At 38.4% G+C, this 25,726-nt stretch overlaps 1 protein-coding gene across 34 annotated transcripts in view; it reads left to right on the plus strand.

Moving 5' to 3' along the window:
* CLASP1 (cytoplasmic linker associated protein 1) overlaps nucleotides 1–25,726 on the plus strand; it is a 215,205-nt gene that overhangs the window by 94,360 nt on the left and 95,119 nt on the right. For all 34 annotated transcript variants that reach the window (XM_039330094.1, XM_039330098.1, XM_039330093.1 and 31 more), the window contains 6 exons: nucleotides 16,778–16,930; nucleotides 18,350–18,423; nucleotides 19,968–20,060; nucleotides 21,519–21,664; nucleotides 23,624–23,759; nucleotides 25,528–25,598. In XM_039330094.1, coding sequence (XP_039186028.1) covers nucleotides 16,778–16,930; nucleotides 18,350–18,423; nucleotides 19,968–20,060; nucleotides 21,519–21,664; nucleotides 23,624–23,759; nucleotides 25,528–25,598 — 673 coding nt within the window. The remainder of the gene's footprint in view (nucleotides 1–16,777; nucleotides 16,931–18,349; nucleotides 18,424–19,967; nucleotides 20,061–21,518; nucleotides 21,665–23,623; nucleotides 23,760–25,527; nucleotides 25,599–25,726) is intronic.

The following is a 25,726-nucleotide window of genomic DNA, read 5'->3' on the forward strand; positions in this document are numbered from 1 at the left end:
TCTCACTAGTGTCTCGGTTCCTAAGACTATCGGAAATATGTGTTTTCCGATGGTCTTAGGCGACCCCTGTGAAAGCGTCGTTCGACCCCCAAAAGGGTCGCGACCCACAGGTTGAGAACTGCTGTTTTAGAGCCAATTCTTTAATATTATAATTTCAACTGGTGTTGATTCTTTTCTGATGAAAGGGAGGGTGTATTACCATGTTTCCCCAAAAATAAGACCAACCCCAAAATAAGACCTAACCTGATTTTATTGGTGTGTGTCTAATATAAACCCTACCCGAAAAATAAGCCCTAGTTAAGAGCCCGCCCACTCCGTCCCACCATCTGGTTATTCGCTGGTACAACCATGACCACGACCATCTGGTTGTGACCGCGAGCAGCCAGACAGGATGGAGTGGACGGCTGGCCACAAAGTCAGGCATCCCCCCAAAATAAGCCCTAATGGGTCTTTTGGTCCAAAAACAATTATAAGACCCGGTCTTATTTTCGGGGAAACATGGTAGTTGCCTTAATTGTCTTGTTTAAAACAAGGTTTTAGAATTAATGTAGAGATGAATTTTGGGTTCTGTAGCTCCACCTTTAAAGCTTTACTTTCCAAGGAAGCTATTTCCCCCCCCCCCCTCGCTTTTTGAGGATTGAAAAATCTGTTATATTTCAGCTACTCAAATGTGATTCACCTTGCCCTCTGCTATTTACAGCAGTGTGCTACAGTATGTTGCAGTCTGATAGCTATGCCACTCAGGTGTTTATTTGTTCCATTTTCTAGTGTATAGGATAATATTTAAGTCAACAGTTATTTTTCTGGTTTTGATTTTTGTAATTCTTTTAGAACATTTCTTTCAGGGGTTAGTATAAGGAAAGCCATGTCAATAGGCATGCAAATTAACAACAAGGCATGCTGATCATTCCCGGTCACGCTCCCCAAATCAGGAAACTGTAGTTCATATTTTCCCAAATATCAATAAATTGTACTGTTTAAAGCTGAAATTCCATATAAGGAATAGATGAAGTATGAAATACTTTTCTCAAATCAGCATTGAAAGGAATAATATATTCCAGTTCATTCCAACTTCATAGATTGGATTGTAAAACTGAAAATGAGCATTTGAATCAAGTGCAGTGTTCATATAGCACTCCTTAGTGTGTGTAGTTTTTTTAACTACTTGGAAAAAACATCAGTTTTCCTCTGTATGTGAATATGATAACACTGATTTATTATGACTTGGCTAACCAGTCAGCAGAAGCATTATAGCTACCAGGAGCAACAGTACAGTTTACTGAATTTTTTAACTCATTAATGATCATCTCAACCATGTCTTTATCTCTGTATTGATCTACTTTGGCTAAACATGGAAATATCTTTGTGGCTGGTCCATCAAAGGTCATATTTTGAGGCAGCTGTGCAGATTGGATATAATTCATTTTTCAAAAGAACAACCAGAATGAATTGGAAAAGACAGTTGATTACTAATAATATTATAAGGAATCTTAAGGCAAAATTTGGCGTTATTAAGCTGGAGTTTATGCGCTTTATTTGGATCTTATAAAAAATCAATAGAGTGCTTATTTGAAGTTCTGAGGGATGAATAGTGCAATATGCATAAAAGTTGATAGACAGATTCCTATTTTGAGAGAAAAACCAGGGCTTTTTTTCTTATAGAACACCCAGAACGGAGTTCCAACATCTTTTTTGGGTGGAACCTTGTAGGGTAGGGAAGGCGGGTTGTATGACGTGTGTGAGTTCCGGCACCTTTTTTTTTAAAGAAAAAAAGCACAGAGAAAAACAATTAGATTTTGACAAAAGAACTTACTGAATTTGTTGTGAATGATAACTTTTGTAATTTTTGGATTTGAATGTATCACATTTTACTTAAATTAAGTCAGAAATGGGACACAAAAAGATGCTGCTTCCGAATGATCGTGTCTGCTTGGATTAAGCAGACTTTCCAATAAATACTTTGCTGAAAAGCACACGTACTAATTCAAAATGGAAATCCTTCAGGTTGCTAAACGCAGCTTTACAGATAAAGGTTTTTAAATCAGGGTTTGTGTGAAAATGCTCTATTTCTACTGCCTTCCTTCTTATACCATAGAGGGGGATGATTATGCTGTATAGATTAAGTCTTCTTTATCTGCAAAAAGCAGCTTTTATTTTGGAACTGTGTAGCACTAACTTCTTGCACTTGGAGTTCGGGGGAGGAGGTGAACTGGTTTTTAAGTTGATGAGAGACTGCATACAGGCATGGGTGGTGCAATCACTTTCAGATTAGGGAGCATCACTGGACTGCTGCAGATCATGACTGCCAGCAATGGTAGGTGTTTTGCTTAATAAATTACACAGAATGCATGTTATGTGGCAGATGGCTGAATCTGTAATCTGAGCATGAGCAAACAATTTTTTTATTTTGATATTTAACAAATGGAACTTACCGTTAGTACCATTTATATGATGGAGAGAAGTTTAGGCTAGCAGTAGCTCTGCAGTACATACAGAAAGGGTATTAAAATATGAATAGCAATACCACCACAGTAGAAAATCAGAGATTAGTCTAATAGAAACTGTTGAGAAATAAAAAAATCTGAAGGTTACAAACTTGTAATTTAATAATTTAAAATTTATTTTAATAACACTGTTTGCTGGTGTATTTACCTGAATGCTTAAGTTAATATGAAATTTGTTTGGGAGCTCTAGAGATCTTTAATAATGCTTTCCTAAGGCACAATTCTAGCTGCATTTATTCAGGAGTACATTATTTTACACACTAAGTAGTATTTTCTCCCTGGAAAGTTTATTTAGGATGGCAGTCCTAAACCTATGAATTTTTAGGCTGGCAGAATATTTGGAAACTGTTACAGCAGCATGTAAGAAAAGGAGAATTGGACTGTCCTGTGTATTTCAAGTCATGCTTTTTTCTTTTTGTTAAGAAAAATGGGAAGGTAAAGGGAATATGTAAAATGGAACTGCAGTGATATAATTAATTTATTTACACATTAAGCATTGATTTGCAGAGGATACACCCTGGTCTTCCTGTCTTTCTGGATATATTAACATTTCATGGAATCCATTTATGATGCCCACTTTTGTCATAATAACACTACATCTCTGCTGTCTGCAATGCCTACCTACTTCTCTTTAAGGATAGCTTGTTTGTCTGATGAAATGGTTTCACTTTAGTCTGTTCATGTTTGTAAATCACGATTCAGTTGTTTTTAAAGATGAAGCAGAAGAAGGGAGTGTATATGCTTCGGTAATAAATGCAAGACATAAAGCATCACTGCCTATCAGTTGCTTTCCTTTGAGTTCTCTTACAGAAATCTTCTCTTGTGCATGATAAGATGTAAATTTCAACTTTCAATTAATTATAGTTCTTGACAATTGACAATCATTACAATCAACTTGTACTATTACAATTCAGTGGAATAAAGTTTTTATTGGTTTAATGATGGCAGCTGTATGCATTTAAATAATCATCTTGGACTTGAAAAAAATGTGTCAGGTTATAAATACTAAGGATAATTAACAATGAGATACTTGATATATTAGTCCCACAAGTGATCTCATGGAGCCTTTGTACTTACAGGTGTTAATTATTATTATCAGGTCTTTTGGCAGTTTCCTGATTTAAAAATCTTTTTCAAGAGCAATTCTCATGCAAGATTTATTGAGCTGAAAGGAGTGGTGGAGGTACAAGAATTCCAGCAAAGAAATTAACTTTCCTGTTGAAGCCAATATATCTTCATTTGGGCAGAAACTTCCTCTTTCTCACAATATTACAATTAATAAGGAGAAAAGCAGCTCTCTTAATTGATAATGGTAAATCTGGTTATTTATATAATAGTTATTTGAATATTTATCAGTCTGAGAACAAATTCTTCAGATGATCTTACCACAGTTTGATATTTAAGTTGAACAGTGCTTGAGTTTCAAAGCAAAAGTACTTCAGAGCATGCAGTATACAAATGTAGCAGCACTCTGCAATTCCTAACCCAAATAACTTAAAATGCTGCACATCCAGAACATTACATACTAACTAGAATAGGGCTGCTTGTTATAGGATCATTGTTATGTAGGATCATGGGATCACCTTTTGCAGCCTTCTGACAAGCAAAATCAATGGGGAAGCTAGATTCACTTAACTGTGTTACTAATTTAACAACTGCAGTGATTCACTTAATAAGTGCCGCAAGAAAGCTCATAAAATGGGGCAAAACTCACCGTCTTACTTAGCATCAGAAATATTGGGCTCAGTTGTGGTTGTAAGTCAAAGACTACCTGTATACTGTTCAACATAGACTACTTTCTTCCATTGCTTCCAAATTTTTTAATTAAAAATTTACAAAACACATAAAAGCTAACATTTAGCTAATAAAAAGAGGAAGGAAGGAAGGAAGGAAGGCTACTTTGTAATAGTGACTACTACATGAAATTAAGAGGACAATGTAGGAAAAGTAACACTAGTTTTGCTGTCTAGAGACCGATAGAATGATATAGGTGAGCATTCAAGCAATAAGCATGTGTACTTACCTCAGTGGCCCAGATTATATGTATGGAAAGCCCCTTGGACCTAGATATGTCCCAGTTTTGCTTCTGCTTTTTTAGTCCTGCAATAGGACATTCCCAATACAGATAGGTGGGCTTGGGTTTATTTGTGCTGAAGGTCCTTCATTTTCATGGAAGGCTAGGAGATTAGGTATCTTTATTAGAGCAGCTTGAAGTAACATAGTTAATTTGTTTATCCATAGACTTCAAGTATAGGGGAATAAATAAGTAGGAACAAAAGAGGGAAAGTATTGCTGTACCTCACCACTTGTTTTAACCAATATTTGCCTGCAGGAATTTAAAGTGACATTTCACTTAAACACACACACACACACACACACACACACATGGCCACAATTAAAATGACTTGATAACATTTTAAGAATCCATAATATGCATGTGTGATAAAATGATTCTAAGTTAAAATGGGATTTAAGACCCCCTGAGTCTCCTATTGCATTTCAGAACATTAGGCTTTCTTTCATCTTCATGTGATGCTCCTCTTTGTAGAGTTTTTATCTTAACATTTTCTAATTAGTGTACATTTTGCTAAGTATTCTAGTTTAGCTACAGTATCTCTCTCGGTATCCTGCTCTATCAATTAAGGAAAGATCAATTCATTGTTCTTCTCAGTATTTGTGGATTTATAAGTTCCCAATATTTGGATAAAACTATACATCTTTGGGTTGCCTATGTTCATTGTAGTATGTCTACAAAATAACTCTGTTTTTAGAGTGTTTGGTGTTTCTTTACTCAGTCACCCTGTATTGAGATTTGGAGCAGATCTCCATTCTGTAATCAATAGTAGACTACTGTTTTGTTTTTTTAAGAGTTACACAACAAGTTCTTTCTAAGCCTGGCATTTTGACTATTGAATTAATTATAGCCTTCTATATCCTTATACATATTCATTTGTTGCATTATTCCATGTGAATCTGTACCTTCTTTAGATTGAATAATAGGGCTGTGTAAAACTTTGAAATAATGCTTCTGTTCAGTGATGCTTCTAAGAACGAACTCCATTACATTTGATTTGCAAAGTAACAGTGGTCTTTTTGCTTCTTAGTTTAAAGCAGAACAACCACGTTGCTTCACTTCACTCTGATGCAGTGTTTTTCTTGAGTTTGTCTTGGCCGTGCAAGAGAAAACTGGGAGTAATCCCGGTTTTGGGTGACTTGAGAATCCCAAAGGTGTGTTGGAGGTATCTGACTTGAAAGTTTATTGGGGAGTCCCCTCCACTCAGTAAATTCTCTTAAAAGGCTTTCACTTGAAGGGAAATTCTTTATTAGATGCTTAATTCCAACTTTTCAATACAGTTGAGAGTTAAGATGTAAGTTCCTATTCTGCCAGGGCAAGCTGGATGTCTGGAAAGCTATCTGTCAGGTTTGTAGCTTTTTCTATGCATGCAAAGGCTCTGAAGTTTCCTTCCCACCTGTCATAGTTTGATCGTAGGTTGTTCTACAGCTGAATGTGTCTGTGCCTTTAAGGTTGCTTCCCAGAGACAGATACGCCCTGGAGGTTTTTTTAATTTCTTTGTTTTACTGTGTACAAATCTATTTACAGAAATTAGGGAAACAACTAATAATGTCCAAACTTTTCAGTTTCTCACTTTCCCTCCTTCATTTTCCCAGGGCTATTCACCCGTCACTTAGCTACCAGCTCCCTCTTTCTCCCTTCCTCCACCCTTCAGTGTTTTTTACAGGGAGTGTGAGAGAAAAAGAGGAAGGTAATTGGCTGAGTTTGCTTAATATGTTTGGTTGTCCATGCATTTTCAGATCTATGTCAGCCATCCCTCTGCATAGACATTGCATGATGCACTCTCTCTGGGTCCTCTGCCCTACCCTTTTTGCAAGCTCTGCAACCTTTCATATGTCCCTGTGACATCACACCACAAGTGTAAAAGGAGCAAGGCTAGTGGCACAATATTTCTTTTGTAATTTGCTTTTCTTGATCCATTTTGTATGTGCAAATGACATTTTATTGTTTATACAGTAATTTTTAAACTATGTTATAAACTGCAGTGAATATCTAAAGTTAAAAAAATTGACATGAACACAAGACGGCATTAGCTTCTGTTAGCTGTAGATCTTAGTGTTTATCAGTGTCATGCTCAGTCTCAGCAGTAAATTGCAAGTCTACAGATCCTTATCCTTAATTCTGCTCATTGCTAGATTTGGAGGAGTAAATACCACTCAACTATGTTAAAAGCCTCAAACTCAGGAGCAAAGACATCAGTAAGTTGTATATTTTGTATAGTTGTATATATGTATAAGGAAGTGATGGTGAACCTTTTAGAGACCGAGTGCCCAAAAACCAGCCCGCCCCCACTCTGCCCACCCACTCCTGTCCCGCTCTGCCCTCACCCCGCCCACTCTCAGGGCCATCCATGACATGCCGCAGATCGCCCAGGCGGCCCTGCAGTGCCATAGTGGCCACGCCCTCCACCCGCACCCCGCAGCATCATCTGCCCAGCTGCCATGTGCTTGGCTGTGCAGTTCCGCACGGGCCGCACCCAGGGATGATTCTTCTCTGGGGGGGGGGCTGCTGGGGAGGAGGGGACTATGGGGGAGGCAGGGCTGGGGCGACAGTGTGCATGCCCACAGAGAGGGCTTCGAGTGCCGCCTCTGGCACTAGTGCCATAGGTTCGCCACCACTGGTATAAGGTGTTTCCTTCCACCCTTCTGAATTAACAGATATTTGGCACACTGAGATATGTTTATGTAATAGTATCTGTAACCTAGAAATTGCTTGTTCTCACCTTCAGACCTTACTGATGCCCATCACGAGAATGCTGTTCTTCTGGCTATATCAGTGATGAATTGATGCGGTTTAGCATAGAACTGTAGTATCTGTTGTTATGTTACTAACAGAGGAATACTTTTACAGATAGGCAATCTACCATTTTAAGAGTCCTTTCCAATAAATTATGCTGGTCATCTAAGAGAAAATTCATTTCCATCTGTGTTTAAGTGTAGAAAACAAATCAATTTCAATTGGGAGAATTTTAACTTTGCAAAGTATTTATTTAACCAATGAAGACTTTGATGTATGTGTTTTTGTACATTCATTAACATTCTCCAAAAGCTCTAGAGTTCTTCCTGATGATAATATGATTTAAAATGAGAGTATAGGTAGTTCTTAACTTATGGCCGGTTGTTTAATAACCACTTGAAGTTATGACCGCTTCAGAAAGGTTGCTTTATGGCAGGGGTGTCAACCTGTCGGCCCACGGGCCGGATGCGTTATGCCCTCCCGATTGCCGGCAATGGAGAAAAAGTCATGATATGTCGCAATACGTCACGTGACGTTGCGAGTTCGACACCGCTGCTTTATGGCCATAAAAAACTTCCAATTATTTTAAAACACTCTGTCACACACCCCTCTCCCTACCCAAAGTCACACGATCACAGTTTGGGTGTTTGCCAGCCAGTTTGCACTTGCAACCACTTACACGTGTTCACCATTTGCAGTCTTCTCCACCAGCTTCCCCAGTAAGTCAATGGGCAAGCTAGCAGGGAAAGTTGCAAGCTGCTACTAACCTGAGAGGATTCCCACTTATCTTTGGGGGGTGGCTTAAAAAACTGCCTACTTGGCCAAAGGTGTTCAGGAACTCATTCGCCAAGGTAGAGAAATGAAAGTCAGATCCGAAGATCCGGCCTCCATTCCTGTAGCCTGCTGGAGTAATACACTTCCACGTACAGAGGGGAGCTGAACTTGGCAGGCAGCTCTTTCGCTTTGTCCATTTAATGAGCCAGGAGACCACTTAAGAACCCTAACCTGGAGTGCCAAGATGACAGTGGTTGAGCAAAGCATTTTGCTTTATGACTGCTTCACTCGGGACCTGAGATTCCTGTCCCATTGTGGTTGTAAATTGAGAACTACCTCTAGTCTGGAGACTAGTAGTTTTCAGCCTCCAAGAGGGGCCTATGGCCCATGGCCAGAGAGCCCAATAACAAGCCTAAATTTGCCTAATCTATCAATTTGTACTAATTTAAACTACTAATTTAATTGTGCAAATTGATTGCCCTTCCCCACCATCTCTCTGGTCACACCTCTTCTTTCATGCATATCCATTAACCATTCTCTTTCTTTGTGTCATAGCCTCTTTTACATCAGGAGCAAAATAATTGATTAACATCACTTGGAGTGGTGTGGTTGAAAGCCTTTCTTCTCCTCTTTCCACCCTATAAAACCAAGTTGATGTTTCTTTGCTATTTAGCTGTAGCTGAGAAACAGTAGTGTTGCTCACCATTGTCAAGCACAGCAAGTGAAGGTTGATCTTTGCCATCTTCCCTCATAATTCTGCCCAAGACAGTACTTGTTTTTTCAATGTAAACAGTTTGAGGAAACCCCAGATTATTGGAAGCTCATATGTGGTTAAAACTAGGCTCTTTTTATTCTATTCTGTTTGATTTAATCATGTCTCAGGAAAAAAAAAACAGATTAAAATAAATAATATGGAAATATAAATTTAAATTAATCAATTGACATCCTCGTTTTTCTTTTTCTCCCCACTTTGTGTGCATTTGTTTTTCTTTATTGTACTTGTTTACTTGCTTTTAATACAGTAAAGAACTCATCATTTTTGCAGAAGTGTCAAGCTACATTAAAAACAGATGTAGCTCTGCCTTCTTTAAAGGGAGATTTGTCCTGAATCTTAATCATTGCCTGTCCAATTATTCATTAGAATTGCTAGTCTTGGCCCCTGATAAATGAAAACGGAAGTGCTAATCTCTACTTTCTTATTCTCTTGCTTGATACTAATGTCTTTTTAAAAGATGAGTGCGGAAAAATATTCCCAGGAGTCCACTGTTCCATCTCTCCTAGCAACATGTCTGGGGGTTTTTGCTTCTACTTCTTCCTATAGCTGTTTTTTTTTTAATGGTTTGCATGAGGAAGAATTTACTATCACACACTGCTTGGATGTTGACTTACACTTTGGTGTGCTTCTTGACTATTCTATACTTCTGCTTCCTTGAATTTCTGATTTTACTTCTGTAGTTTTAAACCCAGATAGAAGTTGGACTAATCTAGTTATTTTCTCTTCACCATGTCTTTTGAGTCACCAAATTTGGCATGACAGACTTTGTCAAAATGCTTTGAGGCAGGACATTTTCGCTTCTGACAGATAACTTGCCCAATACTAAGTAGCAGAGGATACACAACTTTAAGATACAAATGAACAGTGGGCAAAACAAAGTACTGTCTCACCACTGCACAATTTTATTTTGCTAAATGACCAAAATCAGTTGGGGGGAAAAAGTGGGTAAAACAAAGCTAGGAATCCATGAATAATACACATATTGCTTTGAAATATAACTTTTAAACCAGTGGTCCCCAACCCTTTTGGCTGTGTGGACTGGCGATGGGGGGGGGGGAAGGGATGGTTTTGCGCATAGGCTGCTTGCACAAATACAACTTCACGTGCTCACTTGCTGTTAGAATGGCCCAGTTCCCAATGGGATGCAGCCTGACATGGCCACGGTCTGGGGGTTTGAGACCCCTGCTTTAAACAACAGTGAAAGGCAAATAAATGGTTCTAAAGAATTGGCAGTTGTTGTTTGCTCTTGCAAGAGGCAGATATCAGCGGATTCTATTTATCTTAAGTAGTATTTAGCTAGTATCAGTATTTGTCTTATAACATCTGTTTCTCTATTCCTCCCCATTAGAAGTGTTCATTTTCTTGTAGGCAGTGAAGATTGCTCTAATCCAGTGATGGCGAACCTTTTAGAGACTGAATGCCCCAAAACTGCTCCTGCCTTACCTGCTCCGGCCCTGCCCCGCCCGCCCGCAGGGCTACGCACTGCCTCATGGCCTGCCGCAGCAAATCACCAGGCAGCCCTGCAGCACCATGAAAGCCACACCCTCTGCCCACACCCTGCAGCATCATCTGCACGCTATTGGGCGCGAGGGCGAAGTCTTGTTCCTGCTGCCTGACTATGTCCTTAGCTGCGCTGCTCTGTGCAGGCCGTACCCAGGGGCAACTCTCCTCCAGGGGGGCTGCTGGTGAGGAGGGGGCCATGGGCAGAGGCGGGGCTGGGGCAACAATGCGTGTGCCCACAGAGAAGGCTCTGAGTGCCACCTCTGGCACGCGTGCCATAGGTTCGCCACCACTGCTCTAGCCTTTGTACCACTTGATTCCTCTTGGCTCTCTTGGTTTAGCACAAAGTCCACTCTTGCCAACTGAATGTAAACAAATAAGTCTATATATTTCCCATAAACAGGTATATTTACTTTTAGCTAAGAATCTGTATTTGGATTATTTTTTTTCTGAGTTTATGTTAGGGTTTTGGGTTTTTTTGCCACTTGTGCTTTTGTCTTTGTATTGTGGGTCATGCTGCACAATTCACACACACATACATTATTTTGGATTATGTCCATGAATATAGATTTATAGTTTTTAAATCATCAGTTTTCCTTGATAAGTTTGAGTTGTATAAGATCCTGAACCTGGCTATAAAAAGAAAGTTTGAGGGACAGCAGCCCTATCTTGTGTTCTAACTGGAGCATTGCACTTTAATTTAGATCCTCTCTCTCCACAAGCACCAAAATTTATTTTGTCCAGTCCTTGTGAAAATCAGTCTGTGTTGTCAAAAAGGAAGAAAGAAGGCTTGAATCCTCAAATTACATCCCTCAACTCTATAGAAGGTAGCACTATAGATTTTTTTAAAACTTTTTATTTGCCAGAAGGACAGTACAGGTTGCCAATGTCCTATCTCTCTTAAAGATTAAGGTTAGGGGAAGGACATCAGGTAAGGCACCATTTGTAAGTTAGGTGGTAGAAACTACCAGGCAACTGCACTAAGAGAGACCTGGTGATATTCTGAGTAATGAGGTTTGACGTCAACTTTTGATCCTATTGGCCCATCTATGCTGCTACAATATCCTTTTGTTGTATTAAGAACTGAAAACATGTTGGGTTTCCTTACATTTTCTTGCCCTTATGTTCCCTTGAATCTCTCTCTCTCTCACATACACACATAAACACAGCATATGGGGAGATATGTTCTTAACAGCAATGAAAGCATCTACTCTTACAGTGTGGGCTCATTCAACCTCACCTCATTGAGATTCAATTTGTCCCTATATAGCCATTAGGTTTTTTTTAATTTAATGTGATTAATGGGATAAATGTTGTGTGCTCTCAAATCTAGTTGTACATACAGTTGTATCACAAATTAACAGACTTTGTTTCTAAGCTCTAGCATTGAAACCTACACAAATATTTGGTTGCAGTGGTCCCCTAGACCAGGGCTTTTCAACCTTTTCACTGATTGTACCACTTTTAGGATATGGCAATATTCGAGTACCACCTAGCAAGATGTCAAAAACTTGATGACCCCCCCCCAAAAAAACACCAAACCTGTTCAAAGTTGCAATTGCACTGAAATGACGTATGACCATTTTTCACACTTAATGACCATTGCAGCATGCCCAGGGTCATGTGATTTATATTTGGATGCTTGGCAATTGATTCATATTTATGATGGTCACAGTATCCCAGGGTCATGTGATCCCCTTTTGCAACCTTTTGACAAGCAAAGTCAATGGCAGGGCTGCTGGTGGCCAAGTGCTAAGGCGGGACTTACTTCCCTCCCTCCCTCCTTCCCTGCCTCCCTCTTTCTCATGCCCACCTCCTTCTGAAGGAAGAATTTGAAATACCCCCCCCCCATATTTTCTCTCTTCCATATATTCATCAAACAAGGAAAAGCTTCCAGAGACAGAAAAGACAAACTGCTGAGTGAACTAGCTTAAAAAGGCACATTCCCCTTTAAGAATTAGCTACTGGCTAGAAAGCAAAGTTAAGGAGCGTAGCCGGCACTTAAGAAAAAAAATGTAGTAAGTATTGGCTGTCGGCTAAGGCAGTCTCCCCAAATGGCTCCATTCATAAGTAAAGGAATGCTACAGGCAAAATCCATTCAGGAGAAAAATACTTCAAAATCCCTTGCAACAAAACTTACAGCTAACAATAGCAGAGCAATAGAAGACATCAGCCATCAGCCAAATAGAAATTGCCAAACACTTCTTAAGAACACAAAGCCCACATTGCACAAATCCCAGAACTTCAAAGTCACAAAAGCACATAAGAATCCTTCCACTCTCCATCTCCCTCCCTCCGTGCCTCACCTCCAGCCATTGCTGCCTTTTTTCATTCCTCGTGGAGGGTGACCCCTCCCCTGCTGTATTTCTTGCCTGTTTGCTGCTGCCAGCACAGGTGGCTGCCACAGCAGTTGTAGATCGGCTCATGACCGGCCATCTTGATCTTCTCTCCTCTCCCACTCTCCTCTTCCTCCTCCTCCTTCTTTCCCTTCGGTGCAGCTAGAGCTGACTCCCCTTCATCCCAAGGCTGCTGTTTTTTTTCTCTCTCCCTCTCCCGCCTAAACTGCCTCCTTTTACAGCCTCTCCTGTCTCCAGCCCCCTCCTTCTCCTTTCTCAGCCACTATGCAGCTCCAGAGGACTCTCTCACAGTAAGTCCTTGCTTGCACTGGCTCTTTCCCTCCCCCACTACACTTGGCTAGGCAGGGCTGCATACCTCCTGCCACTCGTTAATGTACCACAGGTGGTACGCATACCACCGGTTGAGAAGCCCTGCCCTAGACAATTATTTTCTATCTCTGTTATTTAAAGTACAGTGTAGAGAAGCACTGAAAGGGGAAGCAATCGATGTCATTAATTCAGAGCATGAAAATGAATTCTAATGTCATGAACTCTTTATTTTAGAAATCCAGGCAGCATGACATTAACCAGAGTAGGGTGATACATGGGTTTTTTTTAAAAAAAAACTTAGTAAATTCTGAAATCTGCTCACTCTGAAGCTTATTAATTTGCCTCCCCCATCTCTGTCTTTTAGATTACCCTGCACTCTTAAGGTCAGCCAAGGTTGGTGAGGGCAATGAGAGTAGGCAGTGGAATGTAGGTGGTCAAAAGAGCAGAGATAGATGGGGGAGTATAAGCAGGGGTGAGTGTGGCAGGACAGGAGTGTGAAATCCTGGCCTAATGACCACCACTGTAACTACCAGAACTGCCATCTTTAAGCAGTACAATCATGTGTTTTGCCTAATGTCGCATAGTTTAGCGACAGAAATTCAAGTCCCAATTAGGATGCTTAAGCAAGGATATATGCAACCTGGGAACATAGTCTCTCTAATTCAGAGGTCTCTCTCCAATCTTTTGGGCACCAGGAACCAGTTCCGTGGAGAAAGGTTTTTCCCGTGGCCCAGAGGGGGCGTGGTTTTGTGTGCTGACTTTGCTTGTTTGTGTGAACTGGTGCTGGTCCATGGACTGGGGGTTGGGGACCCCTGCTCTAATTGCTTCTGAAAATTTACTCTGGAAAAGATGTTGATGATATAACATGCTAACTAAATGAATTAACTGAATAGCTACAAAAACTCTTCAACCCCTTAAAAGCTTTCCTTGAAAGCAGAAATAAAACATAATTGCAGGTTTAATCAACAGCAACAGATTTAGGGAACAGAGTTATGAAGCGCGGAAGGTGACAAAGCTTTGTTTGGGTATTGGAGAAGTCCTCTTGCAATTTTTCCAGAGAGTTTGTACAGCCGAGGGTGGAGCATTATTTTTGCTTTTCCACTCCATGCATTTTTTCTGACTTCCTGGCATCATCTCTGTTTCTTGTAATTTTATACCTGATAGGCTGATGTTAGGAAGTAAGCTTTTAAAGCAACGTAATGACAAATATATGCAAACGTATTTGTCATGGGGCAAATGATGACAGCCGTTAAGATGTTCCCATTAGACTTCCCGGAGGGATGAACTTCATTCAGCTCTTTTTTTTCTCTCTCTTGCTGGTCAAAGCAGCCCTGAAGAGATTCTCTGCTCTGGGTGCTTTTAATAACCTTCCACTTTTGCCCCTCAAAAGCTTAGAAGGGTGCACTGGCTGACTCAACTCTCCAATCACAAGCACCTAAACAGTGCTCAAGCCTAGGCTGTTGAACACTGGGTGTGAAACTGCATGCTTAATGAATACAGGGGGCAAGGATTGATTATGCCTTGGACTTGGAAGCAGCAGCTGCCTGTGAAACAGTGTTACATCTAAGCTCGCTATGGAAAATATGAAGGAATGCTGAAGAAGCTAATTTGCAAAAGGATATGTTACTGTAAGCAATTTTGTGTGTGTGTGTGTGTGTGTATGTGTGTGTGTGTGTGTGTGTGAGAGAGAGAGAGAGAGAGAGAGAGAGAGAGAGAGAGAGAGAGAGAGAGAGAGAGAGAAATTTCCCCCCTTCAGGGAGGAATAAAAGATCATTAAGCATTTTTTTTATTTGCTTAACTGTTATTAAGAACAGACAAAGGCCTCTTTAAACAAGCATGTGTCTATGTAAAGCTAGACGGTCATTCATAAATGAGCTTTGTAGAAACGGAAGGAACAGCAGTGATGGATGGATAATGGCTAAATGTAGGGAACTGTGTACTGTCTGGTTTAAAGTCCATTGAAAGCAGTGAAAGCAAAGCAGGTTTGGATATAGCTTTATGAAATGTGTTGCTTGACTTGCAAGCCTCTTCCTGCAATGTGAACTATTATGTAGCACTCAACTGTCATATGGGGTGGATTTTATTCTGACTTTATAATATAGATCTGACTGCTAGATTCCCATTTCCTGAAGTGCGTGGTCAGATTTTAACCTGTTCTTTGTTTCTCTTTCTGCTCTGCACATGTGCTCTCAAAAACCTGATGTCTGGAATAGCTTAGATTGTTAACAGTGAAAATTAAGTCTGGAAATAATATAATGTTATTCAAACTGCTACTTAGATTGATTTTTTAAAATTATCACAGATATTTAAATGTCTTTTCTGGCTGTTTATATCTAACCTTTAAAAAGCAATGAGTTTTACTAGAGTATTTTTTTCCCCTTTGATGTATTATAAAAAAACAAAATGTGCTTCTCAAAAGAAACTATTGAAAATTGTACTTTCTTTAGTTAATACTTCAATATGGGAAGCCACACCCCTGAGTGTATGAGAGAGAGAACAATATTCTGTTCATCTATTTATGCTATTTATTTTACTGCTAATCTGCTCAACAAGGTTTTGAACAAATTAATTCAATGCTTCAAATTAAGATTCTTTTGCTTTGATAAAGACCTATCTGTATAGTAATTGAACATTTCATATTGCTTGTAAAATTTTATCAGGGTCCTAAAGATAAGGTGTGATACATCTTTTCCACAAGTGACAATAACAAAATTAGACTAAGATGAGCTGATAGCTTTATTTTATAAGCTCTAAAGGTGTTACACTGCACCCTTTTATGAGCACATGGTTTAATGATTTCATTGCTGATGACTTGCATTGAAATACAGTATGCAGAGCATGGATCTTACTACTAATAGTTCACAGAGTCACTTTAAAAAAATCAGAGGGTGTGGTATTATATCTAGGCCTCTATCTCCCACATGTTTCACTCATATAAGAAAGGAGATGTGTGTTGAATATGTTGTTGAGTAGAAAAAGACTGAAACAAAGGCATTTGGTATGGCATCACTGTCAGCAATAAAGTTTAAAAATTGATGGATTTGTTGGGTATCACACAGACATTTATTCCCAGTGATCAGACTTCAAAAAATGGGGAAATTAGTTTTGTGAACCCTGTAGACTTACGCTTTTGATACTGGGGGGGCTTTCCAAACTAGGTTGTGATATGATTGTGAGAGTTAGCCATCAGAATAAAAATATTCCACAAAAGGTCCTCATTTGAATATAAACAGCTAGTTGGAGCTCAGCCCATGTTTATAAATCATACTTTTATAACAGAGGAACATCCAGAGAAGTAGTATTCAGTATTAGAATAAAACATTCATCAATTTTTTTTAAAAAAAATCAAAACATAGAAATACTAAAATGCTGAACAGAAATCCACAATGATTTAGTCTGAAAAAGGAAAATTACCAAAATAATTTGGAAATGTACATAAGGAGCAGTGGCATGAAGGTTGTTACAGATTACATTTATAATAAATCCATGGACTTGACTCAGTCTTTACATGGTTATCTTGTGAAGCCTCTGTCTTCCAATGGTCATTCAAAAGCAATATAATGTATGTTTAATTTTAAGTGACTGGGTCCAGGCAGGCACATATCTCCATGTGCATATTACTGAATAACAGGTTGTGTCCCGCTGTAATATGTTATTTCATTTGTTCACATTTGCAGAGCAAACTTGCTTCAAACTGGGAGATGGTTCTAAATAACTCTATGAATTTTATGTTGTGTTTGCTTTGTAGATAAACATTTTGATGATGATGACTCTGTGGATGGGAACCGACCATCCTCAGCCAGTTCCTCAACCTCTTCAAAGGCTCCCTCGTTATCTCGAAAAAGTGGGGTGGGCACTGCTCGTAGGGTAGGAGCAGTAGCTTTAGTCGCAAAAACTCCAGGTAGGTCCAGCCCTTGCAAACACCTAAACATTACTTCTTTCAATCTATTTTTTGCCTTTCCATTTTTTATGCATGGTTGGAACAGTATAATACCACCCTCAGTGCACCTATTTGTTGATTTGAGGAACGTACTAAAAGACGTAAAATATTTGAGATTGTGTCATGTCAACAAGCATATCATCAAATACGTTTATTATAACTAGAGGTAGTTCTTGTTTAGCAGTTACAACAGTGATAATCAAAAAACTTTGCAACCAATCCTCACATTTACAATCCTTGTAGCTCTATAAACATAGGACAGCGGAAGTAAGATCCTAAGCACAGTTGTAGTTTGTTCACCTAACAGCCAGGTTGCTGATCCCAGTTGGGATCACTAAACTACCTAACATCATTTAATAACATTGTTTAAAATGTTTAAAGAAAACTTTCTGACATTTTAATAAAGACAAATTCTTAAGATCAGATTTATATTCAGATGCAATTTTCTCTGGCTCTTCTAAAGCCAGGAGCTTTTCAAATATTAAGCTTAGTTTATGGAAATGGAATGCGTTAAATCCAGTGATGGGGAACTATCTAATAAATATACAGGTAGTCTTTGACTTACAATCACATTTGAGCCCCAAAATTTATGTAGCTAAGTGAGACATTTGTTAAGTGACTTTTGCCCCATTTTGCAACCTTTCTTGCTACAGTTGTTAAGTGAATCATTGCAGTTTTGCTAGTAACATGGTTGTTAAGTGAATCTGGCTTCCCCATTAACTTTGCTTGACAGAAAGTTAGAAAAGCTGATCACGTGACCCTGGGATACTGCATCTGTCATAAATATGAGACAGTTGTCAAGCATCTGAATTTTGATCACATGACCATGGGGAAGCTGCAGTTGTCATGTGAAAAATTGTCATAAGTCACTTTTTTCAGTGCTGTTGTAACTTCGAACAGTCACTAAACGAACTGTCGTAAGTCGAGAACAACCTGTATTTTATTGTAGTACTTTCAGAAAACTTTTCAAAAATAGAGTTCAATCTAATTAATGTTTTAAACTGCCTTATTCATTCTTATATATCCCAATCAATTATATCACGTTTACATTAATTATACATGAATGTATACACAATGTATACACATATACATTAATACACATACATTATTTAAATAATTTATAGAAAAATTATATTCGCTTTTCTAAACTTCACCACTTTAGAAAAAAAAAACAAATTCCATCTCTTTCAGGCAATATTCTGTCTTCTTTGATTGTTTCAATCTTTTCCTTAAGAAAGCCTTTTTCTGAAGACATTGCATGCTTTGCCATTTCTTTTTCTTTATTCCTACTACAATAAGACCTGTTTTACATATAGTTTATATAAATTTCTTCCCTAACTGTTATTGTTGCCTACTTATACTCCCTCTTTCATTTTCTAGCAACTAAAGAAGGAGCTGGAGCCATTGATGAGGAGGATTTCATTAAAGCTTTTGAAGATGTCCCAGCTGTTCAGGTAAATTGCTCATAGTGTGGTTAGAAATAAAGCACACTAGAATGTCTGGGTGGAGATGGAATGCATTCTTTATGAAGACACTATCTGGAACTTTTGTTTGCATCTCAGAGAGGGACAAAGACATGGTAGTAAAGTTGATTGGATTGGCAAATCATTTCTTTTCCAATATTGCCAATGGGACAGCAGGTTACTTTGAGACTGTAAAGCAGAACATGCCATGAGAAATTTGGTAATCGAACAGAATGAAATGGTGAGGAAACACTCTTAAATCTCAGTCTTAAGTCATGAATGATATTAGGAGTAATTGTATAGTTTTACAAGAGGCATAAAAGACAGATTATAACACACTGAGGTATGTTTCCTTTGTTAATGGAAGCTGGTTGATCTAGTGGAGACATCCCTAAGCAGAAAATGGGGAATTGTTTTTCTTGGATCCCTTCTTTTCTTTGTAATTCCATCCTATCCCCATTTGCACTAGAGGAGTTCTCTTTGGATCACATGAAAGGTAAACAGGATGCTGCAGTAAAAAAAGGGACGTTTTATTTATTTATTTAAAACATTTATAGACACGTCCATTGTTCAACCAGTTCTGGGCGGTTCCCAATCAAACAACAGGAGAAACATAAAATTCTGTTTAAGACTATAAAACCATATCATTTAAAATATTAAAAACAATAAAAACCTGACATTGTTAGATAAAAGAAGTTCCCATTAATAGAAGTGCACAGTTGGATACAATTCATGTTTTTTAAATGGGCAAAATTAGAGCAAATTAGGCAGCTTTTATATCTTTTTCTGGGTAATGTGCAATTAGAATATTTGGTTTGGTGTATATAATAGTAAACTAGATCATGTGGTAGTGACTACACTGTTTTCAGGAAGCATCACAGTGGAATTCAGCTGTATCTTACTGTCTTCAGGGACAAGTTGGTCTACTTGTTCTGAGTTTAAAAATTAGGGATTGTCATGTTATTATTATTCCTTGTGACTACAACAATGAGGTTTTTAGTAACTTCAATAATTTTGAGTTTTTAATATTTTACATGCAATTTACCAATTTATTTTATTTATTAAATTGTTTTATCAGATACCAAATTTTAGATTGTATCTATACTTTGCTATTTGGTTTTTAAAAAAAAAAAACAAAAAACTTTAACTTTTGGTTTTCTAAAAAATTTGGTACCTGGTAAAAGAACATTCAGACATATCCCTTGATTCCCTTGTAACCCAAAATACGTTTACCTTCAAGTAGAATGAAAGCCCTTATCTTTTAATGAAATAACACAAAGTAAAGAAATATATGCATTTGATATCCTGGATTTATATCCATATCTTTTTGCCAATGTTATGGAAAAATGAATTGTCTTTGCACATCGGGGTCCCTCTTTTTAGTAGTTTTCTGCTCCTCTCATGCATTTTTTTCTGAACCATCTAATATATATTTAGAGGTGTATAAAAAATATGTGATGAGGCAGGGATAATTACTTGTAGTTCAGTGAATTCTTCTAACTTAGTAAAATAATTTATATACATTTTTGTTACAGATTTATTCTAGCCGAGACTTTGAAGAATCCATAAATAAAATCAGAGAAATCCTGTCTGATGATAAACATGATTGGGAACAGAGAGTAGCTGCAGTAAGCATTTAATTGTATATGAATGCTTTTATGTAATATAACCTACTTGGCATGGGACTTTGCATTTTATGATATGCTAGAACAGTAATGGCGAACCTTTTAGAGACCAAGTGTCCAAACTGCAACCCAAAACCCACTTATTTATCACTAGGTGCCAGGTAGGCGTGGCCCACTGGGTGGGCGTGGCTGTGGTGGTCATGACAGACTGGGTGGGTCTGGCCAAGATGGGCGTGGTCACCTCTATGTTGCTTGTGGGGAGGGATGCCTGCGGGGGCCAGGCAAGATTGGGGGAGATCCAGGGGATCTCTGGCAGGTTGGGCGATAGGCAGGAGGCTCATCCTGCAGGGTGAGGTGAGGCCGGGGCGGCGGCTGCCTGACACCATCACCCCCCCGCACAAAGAGGCCAGTGAGCGCATGGGGGCAGACAGTGTCTGTCAGCAGCCACAGCCTGCCAGCCCCTCGACCAGCGCATTCTGGGACTCTGCAGCCTGCCGCCAGCAATTCAGAGAAGCCGCCTCTGAGCTGGATGGCCAGCCGACAGCTGAGAAGGTGATGCAGTGGGTCGTGTCCGGGAAAATGAGAGCATGTGAGGCTAGGAGGAATGGGACAGGGGGGAGGGAAACCAGCCGTGCTGGGATGCATCTGGCCACATGGGACCTCGCCAAGTTAGTGGGCGGCTTGTTGAAGAGGGACGGTTGCCATCTCTGGGGCATGGCATACGTGCCCACAGAGAGGGCTCTGAGTGCTGCCTCTGGCATGTGCCATAGGTTCGCTATCACTGTACTAGAAGATTGGATAATCTCTACTGTGTCTGTATATTTCTGCAAATTGGAACTTTGAAACTTCAAGACATCCTGAAAATTCTCATTTCCTGTTGGAAAAAAAAAACCAAGCAAGAATTGTCAGTGCTTAATTTTCAAAGCTGTAGAGGGAAGTTTTAATAAGGCACATTTTCTATGGTAGGCTTCATATAATAAGAAGTTGCCCTTCTCTTTAAGTGTGCTTCCAAGTTGGTTGAATCTATTAAGAACTCTATTTACATTTTTTAAAGTTATTTTAAATATATATATGTTAGGATTTTAACATGCTTGGATTTTAGCTTATTACTGTACCCTATCTCGAGATTTCACTGAAATAGAAAATATAAATAATACAATTTTATCACATTGACAAATCTGCACTCTATAGATCAGTGGTTCTCAACCTGTGGGTCAGGACCCCATTTGGGGTCGAACGACCATTTCACGGGGGTCGCCAAACAAGGCTGTCCGCCATTTTTCCCCCCTTTTCTTTGGCCACGCCCCTGGCACCCAGTGATGTATAAGTGGTTGGAGGTCACCACAACATGGGGAACTGTATTATGGGGTCGCGGCATTAGAAAGGTTGAGAACCACTGCTATAGATGATAAGTGATAAAATAGTTAATTTTGTTTCCTATGTTCAATTTGTGTTCAACAGCTGAAAAAAATCCGGTCTTTATTATTGGCTGGAGCTGCTGAGTATGATACCTTCTTCCAACATCTGCGCTTGCTTGATGGAGCCTTTAAATTATCTGCTAAAGACTTGAGGTCCCAGGTGGTGCGAGAAGCTTGTATCACATTAGGGTAAGGAGCACAATCTATATATTCTACATTATGTTAATTATTGTCTTGGTGAAACTATATGTTTTTTTTCCTCTGATCAATCTCTTCTATGGTAGGAGAGTGAAAGTACACTTTGTTGAATAGGTAAAGGGTCACTCCTTGCTGTAAATCTTTATCACTCTAATTTGTTTGAATGACCCAGTTTGATTTCTGCTTTTTCTGAGGAAGGGGAGACTGGATCCTGCCCTTTTATGTGAAAATGGGAACACTTATGCTTAATTTCTATGGCATTCTCCTATACGATTTGTGTTAACACCACATAATGGGGCACTCGTGAACATTCATGGGATGGGATGGATTGGGTCTTCTGACTCCCATAAAATGGTCTCTGAATCCTTCACCTCCAATCCTATGTACTCTCTCATATTCCTGGGGATAGCCTCTATTATTTCTGTCCTGGAATACTTTGAGAGAAGAGGCAAATGGCATTTTTTTTTGCCTTTTCTTCAGTAGCTGATCTCCACCCCACACTTCATGGGTGGGGGCAACTTTTTCTTACCTGCCCTTCAGTCAACCCTGGGAAAAGAACTGGTAATGAAACAAAAATCAAAGACAGAAAACAAAGTACTACAGCACAAATACTTGCGAATTGAGGATCAGTGCAGGAAGTTGTTATTAAGATCTTCTAATTTTCAGTCTAAAGCATGTCTTTTATATCATTTTCATTTCTGGACAACTTGGCATTTCCATATCTGCTTATCTGAATAATCATGAAACTGAAAAAAATAACAAAGAATTATTAGGTGATAAAACCCTAATTGGTAACTCTTCAGTATTTTAGTAGTATTTCCTGCCTCAGAGAAGTAGTGGAATTGCTGGGAGAAAGAAATCCATCTCTGCTGTTCTTAAAATACTCTGTTAGTTTATGAATATATTTACCACTAAGCATGTCAGTGACTCCAGCTTCATGTCAGATATGTCCTTTAACGCTACAGCAATTGTCTACCCTGATATCGATAGTGTGAATAACCTGTGCCACATCTGTGAACAGGATTTTGCAAAAGTTATGCAAGTGAAATGGCCTGCTTTCTTGTCCCCTGTATATTAGTGCCGTTTTGCAGTTACAGTGGATGTTGGTTCAGAAGCTACTCTCATTGTTCCTTAGTTAGGGGGATATAGGTTTGTAGTTATTCATTAATTATTTTCAGCAGGTTTTATTTGTAAATGTTATCTTGGTTATTAAGGAAATGCCCATGGATAGATGCTATGACAAATGTATATTTAAATAATGTGATAGCTTGTATTTCTATAGAAATAGGAAGATGAAAAACAAATTAATCGCAAGTATCTTTACATAAACCAAACATTCTCCTCTCTGTTCCCCTCTCATTGTTATAATTGAGAAATGTTTATTGGAACTTCAAAAAATTTCACCATTACTGGCATTTCTGTAGCCATTGTTTCAATAATCCAGTGGCAGTTTCTGTCTTAGGTGCCTGAAAGCTTTCCTTAAATCTTATTTTATAGGATTTAATACTTTGTCTAGGTTCAATCAGAGTTCAGGGTGAAAGTTCAGGTATTTTATTTGCCTTGGCACTTTCATTCTGTACTGCAGTTTTCTGGAAACACTGATTTTAAGCAAAGGGCAAGAGGGATTGTTAATAGCAGCTCTAAAATTCACAAACCCCAAGGCAAGATGGAAAGAGAAGGTCTGACCAACTGATCAAGCAGTTTAATAGTATCCTTTGGCCTATCCATAATAGCTTCACAGTGATCTACTCCAGACTGATTCCTTGTGAAAACTGACCATCATATCAAGTATTGGGGGGGGGGGGAAACTGAGAATACTTTGTTAACACAGATGCTGTGTTTGTAATTTATTGTTAATTTAAAGACCAGGAATATAATAGCCTTGCCTAACTGCATCTTGGCCTAATCTCCTCTTTAATTTTTGCGATCTGTTTTCTTGTTTTATTTCAGACATTTGTCATCGGTATTGGGTAACAAGTTTGACCATGGGGCAGAAGCCATCATGCCAACAATCTTTAATCTCATTCCCAACAGTGCCAAAATCATGGCAACTTCTGGTGTAGTAACTGTGAGGTTAATTATTCGAGTGAGTATTGCTCAATGCAGATACAAATTGTTCTCCCATGTACTCCTGATGAGAGCAGCAGAGGGATGTAATAAACATGAAAATCAGTCCAATTAACAGGCTCTTGCACAGAATCTTAAACAGGCCTTATAGTCAGCATGAGAGATTCACTTACTGTTTGCCTTGCATCTGTGTTTGTGTAAACATTACCAGACTGGAAATTCAAAAAGCTGAAATTAAATTGTGCTCTCTGGATTGTTTTCTTTCTAGTCTGACAGTGATATATTCTACAGTTGTTACTTGTTAAATGTCGATGAAGAATAGGATACATCTGCTGAAGAATATATATATTTTAATGGAAAGCACAGCTCTGCATTAAAAACAGACCTTCAGTTTGCATTCAGATGTTATAAACTGAGGTTTGATTTACCATTGCTGCTTTTTAGTTTAACATTTTTTTGATGTGAAGGAGAAGCAAATCTGTGTTCTTTTTCATGGAAAGAGTATTAAAAGGTCATTCGGCTGTACCTGCAAATCACAGCATGTGAAAATTCTTCTAAATTTTTCCATTGATTTAGTAGAATGCTAGTATCCTTCTACTGGCCACAACTGCACTATTCTTTACGTGTGTGGCAAAAAAACAACAACCCCTAAAGTAGATTTGATTGATTTAGCTGATATATAAATCTGCTTCATTTTTTTTAATGTATGCCTTTAATATCCCATCATTATATTCAAGCACATATTTCTTTAGTATCTAGTAGCTTCATTTCTACCACATTCAAAATTACAGTTTGAGGTCCTCTTTGGGAAGATGACTATAAACTGCATCCTAGGTTTTGGAGTCCACATAGAGACCAGGACCCTACATGCATTCATTGTTTAATTGAGCTCATTGGCAGTAATAGTCAACAAGGAGCATCAAGCATAAATATGTTTATGGTAAAGTCAGAATTCTAGTTTGACATGACATGCAGTCAGAATCTTTTTTGAAGATGCAAAATTAAAAAAAAAACATAGAGCTGGGCTTATTTATGAATTGTTGGTAAAGTATGATTGAGAAAGTGAGCAAGCCTGCATGATTAAGTAGGCACAAAATTTAAATAGAACAATCAACATGCAACAATCAGAATATCAATAGAAGAAACATATAAATCATACATTAAGTTTTATACTTAGAAAAAATAGTATAAGATGTTCTGGTGATGTTTTATTACTGCAGTGCTGATTAGTAAAATCAAAAATTGGTTCTTTTAAAAACTGTTGGAAATTCAGTAAATAGGTTGATTATTTTTCATATTTGTGGGCCGTGTTATAAAATCCAACTCTGGAAAATAATTTGTAACAACATGAAACACATTTTAAAGGATTTTTTTCCCGTCATCCTGCAGTTTTTAATTAAATATTATCAAGCCTTATATTTCCATAAAATATGCTCAATTAGCTTTGCACATGGTAAAAGCTGCAATAATTCTTTATGCTATTCACTGGAAATTATATGGAAGTATGCTTTGATATTAAAATTAACTTCAGATTTGAAAAACAAATTTAACAAAATGTAGAAGCTGTGAAAACAGAAGTATATTCCAAGACCATTTGCTTTTTAAAAATTTGAACTTTCTACATTAAAAATACATTGATTTGCTTGCTAGCCATGGAAAAGCGTGAAGACCAGCTCTGGTATTACAAATCTTTGTGAGCCTGCTCAAGCTACGTTCAATGTTTTCAATTTGATAATCAGTTTGTTTAAGCTATTGCTTTTTACATTTTGATTGTTTTTATTCCCTAGCATACACATATCCCTAGACTAATCCCCATCATCACCAGTAACTGTATCTCCAAATCAGTTGCAGTTAGAAGGTGAGTTATGCATCTATGGTCTGCATTATAACTTAAACAATTATATGTTATTATGAAATAATTATAAAAAAACAGCCTGGTTTTAAGAATAATTAGTTATATGAATTTCCTTACTTTTTTCTCCCTCC

The sequence above is a fragment of the Crotalus tigris genome, unplaced genomic scaffold (genome assembly GCF_016545835.1).
Source record: "Crotalus tigris isolate CLP2741 ecotype Arizona unplaced genomic scaffold, ASM1654583v1 scf7180000024424.1579004, whole genome shotgun sequence".
In the NCBI taxonomy this organism is placed as follows: Eukaryota; Metazoa; Chordata; class Lepidosauria; order Squamata; family Viperidae; genus Crotalus; species Crotalus tigris.